Here is a 19579-nt window from a genome sequence, read left to right as displayed (position 1 = left end):
ACCAAAGAAAGCAGGGCTGGTCTCACATGAGCCTTCCAGTTAATTTTGAAAATAATGGCTCTGTAGTCTTTCATTGTGTTGGAAATGGCTGGCTGGCTTACACACAGTGGTTTTGCATTGGTGTGTAGTTGCTGGGTCAATGTGCTTTATATTTCTTTCGTTTTGTTCATTGGTTGCAACTTTATATTCTGCTTTTTCAGTAACTTGCACTTTGCACCATGAAATGCTCAATGGCTTTCATATGGTCCCTGATGGGCAGTCGTTGACCAGAAATGGGATTAAATGGGAGCAGAGGACCACAGGGACCTGTGGCTGGAATGGCAGAAAAAGTGAGGGAGCTCATTTATGCTCTCTTTCTCTGAAACATGACCTGTAAGTTAGGCCTTCTAATTAGAAAAACTAATTAGAAGGTGGAGCAGGGAGGCATCCAAGGCTGAGCTGTTCTTGGTTTCTCCCATACTCTGAGCTGTCAGTGAAGGAGTAGGGAACAAAAGTCCACTCAGATCTTTTAACATCTCTCAAATTGCTGTTGAGCGGGAAGTGCGTGTCTCGCTGTGCTGCTTCAACAGCCCGGCTGGAACCAGGGCTGCACTGTGTCAAACACAGTGTGTAGGTGTGCAGCCATGAGGGAGGAGGAGTACGAGGAGAATGCAGAGTGAGAAACCCTCTTCCCTCTCCTCCCCCACGCAGAAGAGGCAGTTCTGCAAGCTGGAGAGAGGCACCAGAGCTAAGGGTGGGAAGGGGAGACTGAGGAAGCAGGGGGTCACTGGAAAAGACCAGTGGATATCCCACTGCAACCTCAGTGCCCTGTCCCCCGAAATGCTGCACCCACACACCCTCCCAGCCCATGCCACACACTCATCCAACCCCCTGCGAGGTGCTGTGGTCAAAGGTGCCTGCCAGCTACAGAGTCATTACTGCGAGTTTCAAAGAGGTTCAAAACCAAAACACAGTGATGAAGTGGGAGCTTCTGTGCCAAGTGCCAAGCGAACCTGAAAGGTTAGTTTACTCTTTAATGAAATTCCTGCTTCAAAGTCTCCATCTCTTTTTCACCAGGGACCAGCGCTTTCTTTAAGCAATGTTTAGAGGACACGAGTCTGCAAGGGTAATCATCCTCGCCTCTGGCAGGAAGAGCTCGTGCGCTAGCATTTCTGAAAAGGGTCTCTTTGTGAATAATTGAATTTGTCTCTGGAGTGCAAGATTTCTTTTTCTGTGGGACTGACTACAGCTTTGCTTCTTCCTTAGTTGCTACTTACTGTAATTGAGGCAGAAAAATTGTATTGTAGTGGCGGGTTTTGTGAGCATGATGCATAATACAGTGATTGCCATGGAAAGAGTCATTTGTAGTGTTCCAAATGCCTCCTCCAGTAGCGAACGGATCTGCAGAAAATAATTAGAGGATCCCCCACTGCCACCCCCCACTCTCACACAAGGGGAAAAAGATTAATGCTGCATGAAGTGTCTCCGTGCAGCGGGGAGAGCCCCGTGCTGCAATGCACTGCTGGGGACCCATCCTGGGTGATACTCAGAGCCCATCGGTTCCTGCCACTGCCTGGGACACAGGGGACTAACATCCAGGCTTGTCCAGCCCAAAAGAAAATGCTATGGTTCACATATCCACTGACAAGGTAGGTCACTTGCTTGGGCACAGCTTCTTTTCCTCTAAAACCTCCCAGCCTCGCAGTGATTTCTGAGTTTCTCTTGAACAGCAGGAAAAATCTGCACGTCCCAATGCTGAGACACTCATCCCTGTAGCTGCCCCACCAAGGAAAAGCCAAATACAGAGAGATATACTTCTTCCAGCTACCAACAAAGTCTGCTGTCCCTGGGCATGTTTCAGTACCACCTCTCATCCCTGCCATCCATAACCTGGTGTGTGACATCCAGCTGTGGCACCTACAAAGCTGCCTGTGAGTAACTCTTCAGGAAAGTGGTAGTGGGGGAAGAAGCTCTTATAATAATTTGCCCTGCTGTGAGCAGGACCTCAAGTCTTGCTCCAGGGAAGAGATGTCTCCCTGCCAGCAGGCTAAGTGGTGTGTCTCAGAAGTGGTTTTTGATGTCATAGGCAGAGGAAGGGCTTAGCTCTTCATGCACATGAATGTCAGCAGCAGGGTGAATGCCTATTTCAGAGTCTGGGCTTAAGGTAGGAATTGGGGCAAAACTCAGCTCTGAACTGAACAAAAATCCATCGAGCTGAGAGATTTCTTTCTTGTCTGTCTTTCATCACCAAGCACAGCAACGGCGCTGGGTGGCTGCATTCAGCCAACACAATGTAACGTGGCAGCAGTATATTTTTAGAATATTATTTTAGGGGGTGAACAAATTCCAAGGGCAACATACAGGGATATAGTAACTTGAAAAAGCTGCTCAGGGATTTCTGTGGCTATTGAATATGCCACACAGCACTTGGGCTGTCTTGTCAAATTGGGATGCATATTTCAGATCAATAAAAAGGCTCATTTAAGACTGTTTTTCTCTGTGTTACACAAAATATATTCTCTCATGGTACAAAGCTTACATGACCTGATCAGCAGGAGAAGTAAAGGTAACTCCAATCATGAATGAAAGCCCAAATTTTAGATTAAAGTCCAGTTTTCTTGGATTCTAGTATCTGCAGGAAATCTCTGGGTTCTTTGTGGTCTCTGCTCTGAACTGGAAACCAGAACATATCTCTTTAATATTTTTACTCCCTTCTGTGGCTGTCAATTGCAATGGCTTGACTATTCAGTTCACCCTCAACTTCAGGACTTGTTAATCCTCTGGGACAGGTCTTTCTCAGGTTTCTGAATGACAAGCAGAGATTTCCTCCCTGGGGACAATTCCTTTAGCAGTAACCAGGGCACCCAAGCAGTAACCAGGGCACCCAGTGCATTTCCTACAATTGCTTTTAGTGCATTTTCTCAGGTAGAGGAAGCAAAACAAGAAACTGTGCAGAAGCATTTATCCTCCAAGAAGCGTGGAGCCCTGACTGCAGCCTCTCCAGCACTATTATCTGTTCCAGCTGGAGCTGGAAGGACAAGCCCTTCCAGCCTCATCCCACCTGAACGTGCAACCAAAACATTGTGTGTGCACAAATTAGGGAAGTGGTATTGATGCTGTTTACATCTGGTAGTGCACAAAATAGGGAAATGACTATTGAGGACTTTCTTTTTCACTTTGTACTTTGCATCCTGGAGCAATGGGGAGCTCCACAGTGAGCAAATGTTGACAGTCAGGAAAAGACATGTCAGGACCTAGATGACTTAGGGATGGACCAGCCACCCAAGAGAGGGCACTGCTTGTAGAGAGAATAGCCTGTTTAAGGGACTGTGACACTTGTCTTCTCTGCCCTGGTGGATGGACTGTAATCGTTTCTCTCCCAAAATCCCAAGAGTGGGTTGTCCTTGGGCCCCCAAGAATGGAGCTATCAGGGGCAACAAGCCTCCTTCCTGGCTATCCTGCCAAACACCCATCCCACCTTGGGAGAAGCCAGCAAGTAATGTATGTCTACACTGTGTATATGAGGTGTCCTGCCCTTCTCTTTTTGGTTTTGGGGAAAGCAGTACGATAAGCAGGAACTCAAACCTGTTTCTTTCTGAAAAGCTGCCAGCAGCAGGTCCAGTTTGCATAAGACTTGCCTGCAATGAGGTGCTTTGCTGGCAGGTGTGTGCCTAGCTCATGGAAATGCAGCGTGCTTCGAGGACAGCTCAGAAGGATGTACAGGTGACCTGCAATAAAGACAGGGGACAGGACTGGCAGGAACCATGCTCTTCTGCCTGAGGGTGCTGCCATTACCAAAGCTGACAGCTGAAGGACGGTGCAGGGGTTAACCACACCAAGGGATGTTGCCGTGTGTGATGCTGTAATTCTTCCTCTTGCAGAAAATAATTAATGGGCTTCTCAGGAACGAAAAGGAAAAAAATGTGAATGTAGAAAACTCTCAATTCACTCTATAATAGTTTAGGGGGATTGGTTTTGTTATTTTGCTGGGGTTTTTAAAGATACTGGGTATAGAAAGTCTAGAAATAATATATTTGAGATATTCTGGACTAACACGTGAAGAAAATGAAGGTGGGGAAAAAAAGCTTTTTTTTTTGTATGCCATCTACCATGTAGTATGCAGAAAACACAGAATCATCAACGTTGGAAGAGACCTTCAAGATCAAGTCCAACCACTGACCTAGCACTATCATAATCACCCCTAAATCATATCTCAAAGAAATTATTTATTCAACCTTAGACACTTGACATGTTTTTGAGAGCATATAAACCACTAAACTGCTTATTCTGAATTTATCTGAAAAGACAAAGAGAAAAAAATTGGTCTACAACGTGGGCTTGCAATGTAGACAATGTTTTCAACTTAAAGGTTTCACAAGATGTACTAATTTTATCACTCTGGCAGGAAACTGAGGCTTTCACATTTAATGAAGCATTTCTTTGAAGTCACGCTAAGTGACGATGTTGCACATCTGCACGGGGCAGACCATTTCAACTTCCTCTTCTGAGTCCCTGACAGGAGCACCAAGAGAGATACATATTTACCAGAACTTCATCAAGTGAAGATGGAAAAAAGGTGGCTCTTCTGTCTCTTTTGTTTCCTCTGGGTGCCCAGCGTCACAGGTAGGAGTATCCATGGGACACCTTGATTCATTTTATGATGGAGGGTGGGGAGGAGCAGGCTGGGCTTAGTGTGTCTCACTAGTGTGTCTCATGGCTACTGGCAATGATTTATTGTTTCCTGACAACTTTCTAATCACCCTAGTTATAATGTGCAACTAGTAAGGAGTAAATGGCTTGTGCTGACTAGCAGATCACTTCATTCAAATTGCCTAACCTGCCAGAATAGTAAATGAGATCAGCTCATGTGTACTTAGGGCAATGTGTGCTCATCTCAAATGGGCCAAAAGGAAAACTGCTTCCACTGAGGAAAAAAACCCAAACACCACCTTTCTCTCTCTCACACAGACACACTTGTGTATGCGGAGAGGGGAAGAATTGAAACACTGCAAGGCAAGAGTAAATTGTACAGCTGCAAACCTTTAAATAGATTCTTCCCTTCTCCTTCCTCTCCCAGCCCTATGTGCTGTGTTAAAGGCTTGAGAAACAAGTTTGTCTTCAGAGCAAAACTTTCAGAAAAGTAGAGTAAGGAGGACTGCATCCCTGTCTGAGGGAGTTTAAACCAAGAAAAAGATTCATGTTCTCAACACCCTCCACCTACCACCCCCAAAAGTCTGATCATGCACAATACAGGAATACTTATTATCAGCTAGGAAAAACAATTTTGTAGGATACACATTTTTCCAGTTAATAAAGAAAAAACTGCATGTATCTGACTGGCATGGTAAGATGCATCTCAGAATCTGACATAGCCTGTTCCTATTTTCTTCATCACTGAGGCAGACTGGATTTAAAAGAAAGGAAAAATAATTCATATGTGTATTCATAGAAAATAGAAATTCTCAAATGCAAAGAAAGAAATAGAAGCCTCAAGACATACACATGTAGGAGAGCAATACTAATTAGAGAAAAATAGGACTTGGGATTTTTTTCCCCTCAGGATGAAATCCTCACTGAAGTCACTCTAAGGTGAAAGTGGACACCACCATGCCCTTTGTAGAGGTCAGACACCTAAATGTCTGTGAGTTACTCCAAGAGATTTCAACTGGAGTACAAGTATGAGCTAATGGACATTATTTGATTTGGAATAACAAAGGTGACATAAAATGAGAGTGCTTATATTGAGATGCTAACAAAAAGTTAAGAACACTTTTGCATGAAAGGGTTTCGGTTAAAGTAACCTAACATGCTAGGCTACTAACAAATAACACAAATTAAAATGTTGTTTCTACATATATAACTTCTTCATCTTAATATAAACTACTCAAGTGATTATTCATAGACATTCTTTACATGATCCTTTGACCTCATACAGCACCAGCATGAATATGAGAGTAAGCTTGTTATGTGTCTTTTGCCTTGTAGTCTGATCATAAGATTGCTAATTGCTTTTATCCTTAACTTTTACTGGTGCAAAACTTGCAGTGAAATCAGTGAGCATTTCCTATAATAATCTCCTTGGACTGACAAAAATAGTTTTCAGTAATTTTTCTCACAACACTTGTCATTCAGGCTAGTTTTTATTTACCCTCTTACATCATCCCATCTGTTTGAACATAACTAAAAGATGAACAGAGCAAGTGCAGCAATGAAACAACAGAGATTAATGTTAGCCATGTCCATTCAGTAGCTTTGTTCTCCCCACACCTAGGCTCTACGTGTCCATGTCACACTTCAGTGGATCGGTACCAAATCTCAGCCACCTCTGTGGGGATGTGGCACCCTGCCCATGTTCCTTTTCCCTGTCCAATCAGAGCTGATGGTGCACTGGGTTCCTGTATTGCTCCTGGCTGAGCTGGCAGAGTGTGGAGCACACTGCAGGCACCTTCAAGGTTGCCTGACCTCTGACAGGGCTTGCCCTGGCTTATGTGCCCCAGAGCCCTGCACCACATGGCAGAGCACATGTCAAAGCAAAGAAATGAGTACACACTTTTTTCAGGTGAAGGAGGCGAGCAGTGGGCACTTGCTGCCTTGGGGAGCCTGCAGTGTGCCTGGTGGGACTGCAGGGCAAATTCCCAAAGCAAATACACATTGATATTATGATACACAGGGAGGTGTAGGGGGGTGACAAGTCTATATCTAAGAGCAATTGCACAGTTCATTTTTTCCGTGGACCTGCATGCCCTTTTAGAAAAAGGACTTCCTGTATCTGGCTCTGTGGGTGTGATTGATTACTTGTCTCGCTGCGACTCCCCCATCCATAAATTCTTCATCTCCTTGAGTTTGTCAGTATCCTGCATACAGGAGTTTGGGGACTGCAAGACTCTTACTCATAGGAGGGAGAAAGGGAGATAAATCAATTTTATTACAGCAGCAGCTAAACCAAGTAGTACAGGCTCCTGCTGAAAGCCCCTTCACTTCATCGATCCATTACTCCTTTATATGGCACACTAAGGACTGCCACCTGCTTTATGAAATTAATTGAGGAAGAAACCATACATACCAGGGCAACTCACTCTGACACTGAGACAGGCACTCGTTTAGGGCATGCAGGAGATGTTTAATAACATGGAGGTAAAGGAACAGCTTTCTCTGCCAAAGCAGCAAAGGCAAAGACAATGGGCGGGAGAGCCAGTGTGGGGCAGAATTAGCCAGCAGGGATAACTCATTTGTTCTTGCAAAAAGAGCTGGGGAATAACTGGGCCCAGTTTCTGCTTTATTTATATTACTTGAAAGATTTCCGTTTTCACAGAGGCCCTCAGAGCTCCCATTTCTCTCCCACAAGCATGACAGGAGCTCTCTGTGCTCTTCTAGATGCACATGCATTTGCTTCCCCAGTTCTCTCTCTGCAGTCTGTACTGGTGGAAATTTGCTGTAAAACTCCTCCCTGGAAAGCCTGTGGTTACAGTTGTAGGGTCTTCACGGTTGTCTGTGTCTAAGGCATCAAATCATGTTGAAGATGGCTTAGGAAAAGCTTTGTTTAAACATTACTTGCACTGAAAATGATCCTGTTTGTTTTTAAGGCCAGTCTAGAGATGTCATTACCCAAACAGAAGTGGTCCATGCTCTGCCTGGTACTGATGTGACCCTGGTGTGCCTCTTCCCAAAATCACACACCACCCACATAATACAGACACAGTGGTCCAAGACTGAAGACAGCCATTCTGCCAAAATAGCTGTTTATCATCCCACTTATGGCACTCATTACTTCAAATTTTCTGAGGCTTCTTACAATTTTTCGGTGTCCTTCAGCACAAGGAAGTGCTGCAGCCAGGATGTCACAGAATCTTTGTGTTCCACCAATCCAAACACCACGTCTGAATGCAACCAGTGGGCTCTGCATCTGAAAAACGTTACCGTCACCCTTAGTGGGCAGTACAAGTGCAGTTTCGCTACTTACCCATATGGGACAAAGGCTGCAAAAATTCAACTTATTGTCAAGGCAGAAGGTAAGTGATGATGAAGGAGATGTTGCTTTATCCTAACAGGGGTGGGGGAGAGTATCAGGATAGATGAACATTTCTTGGTCGGTGATGGTGACCTGTTTGGAGTTTGCAGTGGTGCTACTGAATGTCGCTGCTACAATTCCCTGTTTACCAGGCCCTCTTTAGTTGTTGTTATCCAGCTTGTGATTAGGAAACCTTATTTGTTTGGAGGAATATGAAGCAAGGCCAAAAAGGTATTGAGATGGGAAGTTTCCGCATTTTTATTTTGGAGAAACATGCCATGGATGAGCAGCTCAGGATATGGCGGGACCAAGGATGGTGCATCTCCAAACCATGCTGTGCTGCTGCTAAGGGTGTGCAGCACTGGGCACCAGAAAGAGAAAACACCATTATCCGGTTCAGACTGAGGGCTGGCCTCTGCAGGGCGTGCTGGGTGTTAGCTCAATGTCCCTACTCTCAAAAACACACTGGAGCAAAAGAGGGGATTGCTTAGGACAATCACAGGAACAGAGACTTGGCTGCTTCTGTCAGCCAAAAGAAAGCTGTAAAGCAGCATGACTGTTCTTGGTAAGTAAGCCTCAGGGGAGTGTGTGAACTCTAGGGAGGATATTTAAATTATCCCAGCAAAGGAGCAAATTGATTTAAATAGGCGGTAATGGATTTGACTACAAATTAAACAACAGTGGCAATTGTTAGTGCAGCAACATTGGGAACAGCTATTTAGTGTCAGCAGTGAGGGCAAAAGTCCAAATTGCTGTGAAGATGGAACTGGGCAGGGACACTGAACAAGCCTGCTGTTATGCACATGGGGGACTGGATTTGATGACCCCAGAAACCTCTCCCTGACCCAGGTTTCTGCTAACAACCCAAGCAGGATTAAAGTAAATGCAACAAACCTGGCATGGTTTCAGTTCAGAGCTGTAAGGCCAACATGCTCACTCTGCTTTTGCCCAGGGCTGTGGGTGTAGCAAACATTCAAGGGTTCCTACTGCCCTTTTACCTTCATGATGAGGCCAGACTGGTGGCAGGAGGGACGTTGGTTCCCATGCTGGATCACATTGGTCCTGCAGCAGGAGGAGGTTCTGTGCAAGACTAATATGCAGGAATGTTTAACCCTCACTCCCTGATGGCCCCTGCATGGCAGTGGCTCCAAGCATTTCGGTGCTTTTATCTTGGAGACACACCTCGGGCAACCCTGCAGAACCTTCCTGCCCTGATGAACCCACAGGGGCAAAATGAGAGCCAGCACCTCTGCACAAGCCACAGAGGATGGGTGTGTTTAAACAGTACACGTTGGACAACTGTGCCAAAGATAAATCTGCTGCTCCACCCGCTGTACAGGGGTGTGTTATGGTAGGTTCCTCTTGGAGAATTTTCCTGTGCTTCACAGGGCAGAGCGATTGGATCAAGGGGAGTGCAGTGAGGTACAAACAATGCTGGTAACCCTGTGAAACCCTCCTGTGTTTCTGTTCCTCATACCATGTGTTCTCTGTCTCTTTCTTAACACAATAACAGTGCTAATCAGGCATTGCTCCTTTTCTCTTGCTGGTGCCCTTGGTTGATATGGGCATGTTCAACACTGTTATTGCCATCTATGTGTTAAGTGTGGGCAGCTCTTGTTCATATCAGCATCGTTTTGGCTTTTTTTGGTAGCTACCTGAGGTAGCAAGCTGTGATACCAATAGCTGCTTGCTAGAGAGAACTAAAAAATTCAGTTTGCTACCTCTTGCAGATTTGTATTTTAAGGTAACCAGATCTTTTGCAATGAACCACTTCCACACAAAAGAAGGCAAAACCCCCTTAATCCAGTCTATGAGTGGAGTGAAGTAGTTTCCAACTACGTCAAACTGAAGTGAATCCAGATGGATTCAGCTTGTAGATACTGCTAAAAGCCTGCAGAGCAGCAGGCCTGCATAGGACAGGCAAACACAGAGGACTTAGCCAACAGGCTGTTAGTGGAGATGGGAACAGAAATGGGGGAGTGGGAAACAAGCAGCTGGGAGGTGACTGTAAGAACAGGTGGAGACTGTTTGCAGGCTGAACTTCTGGGGTGACCACTCATGTCTGTACTTGTATGCTTCACGGCACTTTTACATGGTAGATTGTCCCAGCAAAGTCTCCTGTGCAGCTTTCTTCCTGGACAAGCTATAGATTTGCTTCTTCTGTCCTTGTCTTATCCTTTCTGCATTATCCAGCCCCTTAGGGCTTCTGCACTCTGTGTCCTACTGTGAGAGCTGGCTCCTCAGCTGCTTCACTCTGGTGGACTGTGCAGGAAAGCTGCTTCTGCCACTGAGTTTCCTGGTCACAACTCTGGGCACTGCCTTTCTTCACATCCCCGTGGCACAGGCTGTGTGCTGGCATCATTGCTCTGTGCTTGCGTGCCAGATACAAAGGATTTTACAGTCACTGTGAAGTCCCCACTGAGAAATAACGCGACAGTCCGGGACAGCTAGATATTCTCACTCCCCCTGAGACAAAAAAATAAAAGAAATACATATCTACTCCATCTCAACATGCAAACCAGAGCTACCAGGGGAGCAAAGCTGAAGAGTTTCCCTGCGGTGTGCTCTGGTGCCTGCCTGCAGGGAAGAGGGCAGGCAGGTCACAGCAGACAGGTAGGATGGCACAGCAGGCTGTGGCAGGGAGGATGGCACAGCAGGCTGTGGCAGGGAGGATGGCACAGCAGGCTGCACCACACTATCATCCACTGCACAGCTGGGGGTCAGAGAGGCCAGTGCTGACCACACCACTCGTGGCACCTCCAGCCCATCACCACTGCTCTTCCTGTTTGAATGCACGCATGCACCCCACTTCTTAGCCACAGCTGTGCTCTTTCCAGTGCACCACTCCGCCCTCCCACAGCTGGGCTGGAGCCCTGGGCTGGGAATGGGTAGGATAGGAAATGCTGAAATGCCTTTTCAAATGGATAAGAAAGAGTAACAAGTTTTCTGCTTCTGGAAGTGGGCAGATTGGAGAATAAAAACAGGAGCAGTTACACTGAAAAAAGGGGTTACTCTTAACCTGACTGACATGCTGAATACCCTGCTTAGAGAAAAGAAGGTCTGCAGATATCTTCAGAGAAAACGAAATACGGGTGCACAAAATTGATGTGAAGGTTTATTGCCACAGGAAAAAAAAATTGTTAGAGAAAAATTGAACCTTCAAATTATTCTCAGCTCGAAAAGGAGACATCTTGATCCTGCAGTTAAGAAAAGCTTTTATAGGAATTGCCAAAAATTCAGGTAAAGCTGTGAATTGAGTCATGAAACTACATCTAGAATCAGATGTAGGGCTTTCACTTAACAAATGTGTCTATTGGTAATGGCTGAAAATTACAGTTCCATTCTAATCAAAAAAGTGTCTGTTCATTGAACAGAAGACTAGTCAGTGTTGGTTTTCAAAGCACAATGAACATCATGTTTCTGATTTTCCTTCTTGGGCTTTTTGTTGTTGTTACAATGATAAAAGAGGAGCAGCACTACCTGAAGAAAGTGTGGTTAAACCAGACTTTAGAAATTCCATGCCTTGAGGACACGACCTCAGAAAATTTGTCCACTTATCCTTTGAAATGGCTAGTGGTAAGTATTTTTCATCTCAGGTATAAAGTTCAGAAAGGACTACAGGGTATTTCCGCAGACTGAAACAGAAATGTTCTACTCTAGTGTGTCCTGCAGAACCTGCTAAACAAAGCATATCAGTCACATTGGACTGTGATAAAAAAAGGGAAAAAATATAAACACGGGTTTGCCACATACACACCATAATAGCTGTTAAAGAAACAAAGAGGGATTTTTTTTATTTTTTTTTTAATTTTTCAGGACCACACGCAGAGCAGGGCCACGGACAGTGGCAAATATAACAGAAGTAAAATATTTCTTGTGTTGGATTTCTCAGGGTTTTTTTCTCTAGTGAGGCTTTAGTATCTGAAAAATACATGGTTACTGTGTAGGGTAGTAAGATATCAAGCTGCTTTGAGATAAAAAAAGGTACTGACTAATATTTTTGGTTTTGTTAACCTCTGTGTCACGGATGCCCACTGAAGACATGCAAACCTAGTTGTCAAACTAAGCACATGAAAAACTACTTTAAAGCAATTTGCTGTGAGATGTAAAGCTTGCTATATTTTTGTACTTTATCTCACTCTCTGGTTAAATATTTATAAGCATGTTTTAATGTAACCTTTTAACATTCATTTCAGCATATAAAGATAAGTATCAGCGAGCAGTTCCTTAAGCTTTGCCTGTTCATTTATATCCATTGTCACTGAGGAACTGTAACTGTTGAGGGTTTTCTTAAAGGTGATTTTCAAATATTTTGGGTTTTTTAACCTTTTGTCCTGATTCATTCTTAATATTAAAATTTTAAGGGAACATCCTTGTCCTTACTAATTTTTAGTTTTGCTAGTTCACTCTACAAAGTAGCAGAAGAAAGGAGAAAAAAACCCCAAAGGTCAGCACAATGACATATGTGGATTGCCATGTGTCATGCAGAGTAAAGCTGGCAAATATATACTGGCACAGATGTCCAAGATGTACCTCTGTCTATAGGCTATACCTATATCTAAGGGTGGCTGCCACACAGATAATAAGGAGATGACTTTTGGTTAGTATTATCAGATTCTAGCTATTTAACATTCTAAAAGAGCAAAGTTTTTTCTGAAATTTCAGTCGTATTTAATATGTATGGGATGTTCAGCATAACAAGGTGCAGTGAGAAAGCAGCTCTGTTGTCCTCTCTGCAGGATACAGAGATCAGGATTCATCAGACACAGCTATTTACTCCATATTTTATTGGTAAGAAGATGACCGCTCTTGGTGTTGAAATTCTGGGAGAGAATGTATTCAGGAAAAAAAATAAATGTTGCAAATGCTAAGGGGGAGAGGGAAGATTTTTATAGTGGGAATAGAGTTGGCCTACAAAAATATTTTTCTCTCTGGGTGTCCAGTCTTCACAATATGGTGGGTTTTTCTTTTCACAGGGTGACAATGGCAGGAAAGAGGAACTTGTGACCAAGGAGCCCTCCTGTCCCGCTGTGTACAGGAACAGCAGCGCAGTGTATGGGCAAAGAGTCCGCCTGGCTTTGAACAACACTTTACAGATTTTCCCCACCAAAATCACTGATGATGGCAGGGTCTTTTCCTGCCACGTGGTGTTTCACCCAGAGAGAGTCCGGAAGAGCAGCACCACTGTGAGAGTATACGGTAAGGGGCTTATGCCAACTGCCTGCTTCCTTGCACTTGGAAGGGTAATGCTCCTGTCTCGTTCTGAAGCCAATAATTTGAAACACACTGTTTGTTGTTTTTTTTTAAGATAAACATATTTACATTGTGATTTTTTCAGTTGCAACGAGGTAAAATGTTAGAAAATAACCCTTTATTTCTTAGAAGAATTTGAGGCCATTCCTTCAAGTCCTTCGGTTTCTGGAATTAAAAAATAGTAGATTCTTTGCACATATATCACCCCCACTGGCAGGCACATGGCCAGTATCTTCCCCTGATGTGTAGGTTTATGTTTGCAGGCTACAGGTCATCAAGATCTCTGTGCCCCAAATGACCATGCTGCCTGTGGTTAGGAAATCATGGCCAAAAGTTAGTAAGCAGTTTGCAACTACTGTTGTTGCAAAGTCACATCCTCAAAGGTATGTGATATTAAACTGCTGCCAAACACTCTGGCTCTGGAAATGAGGATCCTGGCTGGGGAGTCTCCAACTGGTCAGGAGTGGTGTAGCCTCTGTACTGCAAACATGTGGGCTGCCATTTCATGCTGGAAGCCTTCCCCATCTTTAGTTACTTGCTCCGTTCCCTTTCTAGTGGCTTAGAAACTCTACTCTACAATTGCTGAGGTACAATTGAACCAGAAAAATGCTGCCCACTTGAAAACCAGGCTTTGTTTTCTGTTTATAAACCAGTTGGTCTGGAAAACATATTTCCAAAGCTTCTAAAATGAATGGGTGTTAAATAGTGGGTCTGTCAACAGTCCCTTGACTGTAGCTAATTGTCCAAGGAAGCCCACACCTTGAGGCTGGCATGGCCATGCGAGGCTGATGCTCTGAATAAACAGGAAGGTTCAACAGGGGGCAGCAAAAAAAAAAGAAAAATGTGTCTGGGGCTGTTAGTCACTGATGTAAAAGAAATAAAAATAGCAGTTAATGATCCTCTTGCGTTTGCATGATTCAGACACGAGTTTTATTTTAAAATATTGACATTTGTCAAATAGCGACAGTGTTACCTGGGTAATTGTTCAAGTATACTAACATACTTGAACTCTCCCTCCCCTCCATCACTGCTGATGGTCTCACCTTGATTTCTGTGTCTGTTAGCCTAAGAGGTTGCTTTATTTGGATTTTCCCAGAATTACTGTGAGGTGTGTTCTTGTCTGTGTGTGCGCCCACATCAGCATATTAGCACAACAGGGTAGAGAGGCAAACAAGACAAGGCAATTGTGGCTCTTGGTGGTGAACAGCCCATGTATTTCCCAGTAAGTGCTGGCTGGCTTTGAGGGTGCTGTGCTGTCAGCCTCTCCCACAGGGGTCCTGAGGGCAGGGTTAGGTGTAGGGGCTCCCTGAGAGCCCTGAGGTTTGTGGTGGGTGCTAAAGGAAAGTCTCTCAGGCTTCAAGCAAATAGAGTCCACATCTCGGAGGAAGTGTGTTTTTGTGCTCCTAGCCCTTCTACATCTGATATTTTGCAGGTAAAATAACTATTTTGCATCCGGTCTCACTCTTTTCTGTTACTATTCCCTGAAGTCATACTGCTTATGATTGCATCATACCAGCCTTTCTCCATTTACCTCTCTTGTCCTGCAGCAGGATGTGAGGCCAAGAGCAGAGGGTTTAGAGCCTTCCCTGCACCATCACACATACCTGTGCACCACTGGAGGGCAGAATAGGCAGAGACAGTGGCCAGAATAATCCAGCACTCTCTTGGTGATATCTGGGGACAAAGAGCCTTTTCAGATGAGAACCCTTCTCTTTTTCCTTGTGCTTACCAGGGAGTAAAGAAATCAACTTTTATGTCCTAACAGCTAGATCCAGCCTCAAATGGCTGGGACAGAATCTAGAGATAGTATGTGTATACAACATCAACAGCACATTATATTGGTTATATCTGTTGCCTTGGCCATTAGCAAGGACACAGCTAGAGAGCAAAGCCCAGTTGAAACCTGGGGAGATTTTCCCATCTTGGCAATCCCCCTGTCACCCAAACACTCCTGCAATTGAACCTCACGGGCTGAGTGTTATGAAACAGGGGAGAGGGCAGAGCCTGCAGAAAGCTCCTTGTGCAGGATCACTCTGACGAATGCTTCAGGCAGGGCTAAACACAGCAGAGACAGACCAAGTCTGAGGGGCAGTGAAGTGGCACTTCCTCACAGTTGAGAGCTGGGCAGGAGAGGATGGGAAAGGCCTGAAAAAGTCTCTCAATGAAGCTGAGAGTCTTCATAAGTTGAGTAAAGACAGATGTTTGAAAAAGAGAGCTTTTTTTAAGGGGGTACTTTTGGACTGAAATACTTTAAAATATTTCTTTTCTAGGACAGAGTTCTTTTAGATACAAGTTTCTCGGAAAACATACGGCCTTTTCAAGTCCAACTTCACCAAATATTGATTTTCCCTTTTTGTAACAGTAAAAGCTCAGCCGCAGAAACTACTGAACTAAATATTGAATTTCCACTAGATACAAAACATTGGTAAATATCCTAGCAAGACAAGCGAATGTCAAAATGTTAACAAAGGCTAAGATGTTAATTGCAAAAGATCTATTAGATTATTCAGAGCTATGCATGAGAGCTATGCATGAGAGTTACCCAGCAAACATGTCTTCTGAAAAAGCAGAAGACAGCATCCAATACAGATGTGGAAAAGTGTGCCTCTTCTCATCAAAAAACAAAGAGAAGAGCATGCACTAGGCTAGACGTCATTTAGTCTCTCAGGCAACTTTTTGCTGAGATTAGAAGATCCAGACTTTTTCTTACATCTGAAAAAGTATGCTTGTCTTCTGCCAGCTCCATGACCATCTGTACAGTTTTGGCAAGGCAAGAAGGAAATCTTAATACATTCATTTTCTGATAGGAAGAATCTACCAACCTACCTCCCAAAACAAAACAAAACAAAACAAATGAGTAAAGAGCAAAACCAAGAAGGAAAATATATATATTAAAAAAAAAAAGAAGCTTCATCCAAAAGTACCCTGAGTCCAAAAAACCATAAGGCCACGATAATTAAATACAGGTCATGACCAGGCATAATCCATCAGTAATATTAAGCAGAAAAGTGGAAATTAAAAGAAAAAAAGAAGTCAGGAGAGTCCTTAGAGGATTAGCCATATAATACAAGAGAGAAACTTGAGCAGTTCAGCTCAGAGGGGAATGTAAGGGAATGTAACAGGGTAAGAAAAAAGAGAAAATTATCTTAATGGTAGAGAATAAAGTGAGGTTTAAGTTGGAAAGAGAAAGAATTACAGATCTCCTAACAAATCCAGGGGCAGCACTTGTTTCCAGTCCAGTTTCAAGGCTCAGAAAAGGCCAGAAGTACAATTTACCTGAGGCTTTTGAGAGTTTTTAATATATTAACACAGTTTCAACAGTCCTTACTTAACAAGTCAGTTAATATTACTCCAAAGCAGGGATTCCGATGGCTACTTTAGAACTGCCGACTTAGAAAGGCTTACAGTACCTGATAGCTTTAATTTGTACAGTCAACTTCACCCAGAACCAACATGCTGCAAAACCAAAAGAAAACACTTTTTCCATTTCATGTGGATGTGGTCATCCACAGCCTGCTGCTCGGATGTGAAGGTGAGCTCTGGGCTTCCTGGCAAGGCAGGAAGCATCTGTGGTGTGACACTGCCACACGTCTGTCCAGGTGACAGCACGTGAGTGGCTGGTACCCAAAACCAATCAATGTTTTTGGAGATGGCTGAAGCCTTTGGAGATGACTTTGATTGGCAAGCACCCAGAGGAACCAACAACTGGGGTGTGTTTCATTTCATCAGGCCCAGGAAGGGTGGCTCTGCTGCCGGAGCTGTGACTGCGGGATGCTTTCATCTTGTTTCCCCAGCAAAGCCACCCTAGAGTAGTTTAGATAGACACTGAAACACATCATGAATCCTGTGGCAGTAGCTGCTGATCTGTGCTTGTAAACCACTTCCTTGACCTCAAATTGCAGCTGTGCAAGCTTTTATCTTGCTACTTGTGTGGGTGGAGTTAGGATTTAATTTCAACTCTTTTTATGATACAAGGCTGTTAAGTCTTCTTAGGAGCTGTTACTGTGATCTTCAGTGTCCATTTCACTAATACATATATGTTTGCTTTCCAGCTTACCCTGAGATCTCTGTTAGCCTGCAGGAGGGCTCAGCTGGCACCTCGCAGAAGGTGAGCAATTTTGGAGCAAAGAGTAAGGCCTGTGACTGCCACCATGCCACCCCAGCAGAGCCAGGCAAGCTGAGCTGAATCAGGCATGGCTGGAACATCCAAACTGACAAAGCTCACAGGTCAATGAGCACGGCAAAGAGTTAATGTCAGCTGTTCATGCCCTTTCCTCTGAGCAATTTCCATCCTCACAGCAGTGAACTTCTTTGGTGAGCACAAACTTGACCAAGCTAAGGGCCTCTCTGATGTGTGGGCAAAATCTGGTTTTATGTTAGCCCTGGGGAAGACTCCAGGACAGATCAAGAGGCTATGTGGTTTGCAGGGGGCTGCAGTTCTCCCTTTCCCTCCCCATCTGCTGGCTACTACCCAACAATCTCGAGCTGCCCTCTCCACACTGCATAAAATCCCTCTCTGAAAAAGGTCACCTGCTACCCAGGATGCTGCTCCAGGGGGTCAGGGAGAGGCAGCCTCTACCTTCCCCACAGCCCCCCTTAGGACAGGGAGGAGCAGGTGCTGTGGGAACAATGCTTGGAGCACGGACATGGCCTAACACGCTGATGAAAAGGTGGTGATCGTGTTGGGCATAATGTATCACGCTGCAAGCCTATCTCATCTGGGGCAGTCAGATGCCAGTAGAGCAACTAGATCTAAGTCTGAGAGTCCCTATTTAGAGATGAGCAGTTACCCATGTGTTTTGAGGCCTCTGTTTTCTCACATGCTTGGTAATGGCAAAACCTAAAGGTCTGCAGATCTGCAGTGGCCATACTTGGCATAAAACATATTTGTGGCCCATATGACTGACTAGCAAGCCACTCTGGCTACTAGCTAGGCTGCTTTGCTTTCTGTTCCATCTGTTCAAGTTGAAGCTTTTGGTCTGTGAGCATTCATCACAAATTAAGGTTTTCCTTGGAAACAGAGCTTGTGGGCAGGCAGAACCTTGCACTAGACATATCTACCTGCTTCAGACAAGCCATGAGTCAGTCAGTTCTGCAAAACTGACTGGTATAATTTTCCTGATGACCTATTTCCATGTGTGGTGTTGGACATTGTAGGCTTTTATCTGCACAGTCCTGTTGAACAGAGCAAGGGTGCTGCCATCATGAGACTGGACAATAGAAACTCCTCTGTTGGTTCTTCATCTCCAAACAAACACCAACTCCTTTACTTCTCTTTTCTTCTTTTTCTTGCAGGGCTTAAATCTAGTAAGGATATTGGATTTGTATTTCTTCATAAAGAAGCATTTATAAAAATATTATGACCTAAAAGTGCCTGAAAAATAAGGGAATAATGAAGAGAAAATAGGGGAAAGCAATACAATTTACCATGGCAGGGAAAGAGTTTCAGCTGGGTAGTTTCAGTCTTTGTACTGAATGATTGACTTCTCCTGGCTGTAATACATCAAGCTTGTTTTCAACTAAATGTGGGAGCCACTTTCTTCAAAAGTGGGAGCAAGTGGGCCTTGTGCTGCATGAGTAGCACATGCTTTTTCCTTTTTTCTGTTTAAAAGGACAAGGCAATTTCTCAGTGCTTAGTACTTAACAGTGTCATGACCTGCTAAATAAATGTAATTGTGAACATCCAGGCAGTATGAGGATGAGACCTCCCACCTTGCTAGTGCCCAGCCCTTCATCTAGCCTTGATTTTGAGGTTCTTCCCATCTATTGCTTTATGAGAAATTAAATGGAGCACAAAAACAGATTTTTGGAGCAATTGGCATAGAGCCAGGACTACTGCATCTAAAGCATCAATTTCTGGAAACCTCTTGCATATTGTGCCTGCTACAAAGGTATCTAATTTTGTGTATTCAACAGACTAGGCAGTCTTTTTCATGGAATTTGTCTCTCCATCTGCCTAATGAAGGGAGGATTCACATGGTGATCAGAAGGTGTCTTATTCTCCATAAACACACTGCCCATTACCAATTCCAGTGTTTTTCCATGTGAATGTTCATCACTGGAGGCAGGAGGGGTGGGGGTCACCCTACATCTTTCCAGCCACAGCCAGGGCTAGAGAGGGTTGGAGCCTTTTCATCCAGAGCAGTGGTGTGTCCCTGGACTCTCATTCAACACTGCCCACAACCAGAAAAATGAAGGGAGTGGGCAAGAAACACAATAAAGAGGAAGGAAGTGCGTCCTTCCACAGCAGGATTGTGAGTTAACAAGCACTGTCCATAAGGGAATTTGGAAGCTGGCAGCAGGGTGAGGATGTTGGAGTCTAACCTAATAACTTCCTTT

General features: G+C 44.3%; 1 protein-coding gene across 1 annotated transcript in view; it reads left to right on the top strand.

The window, feature by feature from the left end:
- The first annotated feature begins 3525 nt into the window (after window positions 1-3525).
- CD96 (CD96 molecule) overlaps window positions 3526-19579 on the top strand; it is a 30211-nt gene continuing 14157 nt past the window's right edge. The window contains exons 1-5 of the mRNA XM_064644120.1: window positions 3526-4602; window positions 7563-7988; window positions 11454-11563; window positions 12964-13186; window positions 17293-17348. Coding sequence (XP_064500190.1) covers window positions 4545-4602; window positions 7563-7988; window positions 11454-11563; window positions 12964-13186; window positions 17293-17348 — 873 coding nt within the window. The 5' untranslated portion in view covers window positions 3526-4544. The remainder of the gene's footprint in view (window positions 4603-7562; window positions 7989-11453; window positions 11564-12963; window positions 13187-17292; window positions 17349-19579) is intronic.

The sequence above is a fragment of the Pseudopipra pipra genome, chromosome 2, assembly GCF_036250125.1.
Source record: "Pseudopipra pipra isolate bDixPip1 chromosome 2, bDixPip1.hap1, whole genome shotgun sequence".
Lineage (NCBI taxonomy): Eukaryota > Metazoa > Chordata > Aves > Passeriformes > Pipridae > Pseudopipra > Pseudopipra pipra.
Note: the sequence above shows the minus strand (reverse complement) of the source record. Positions and strands in the feature narration are given on the sequence as shown.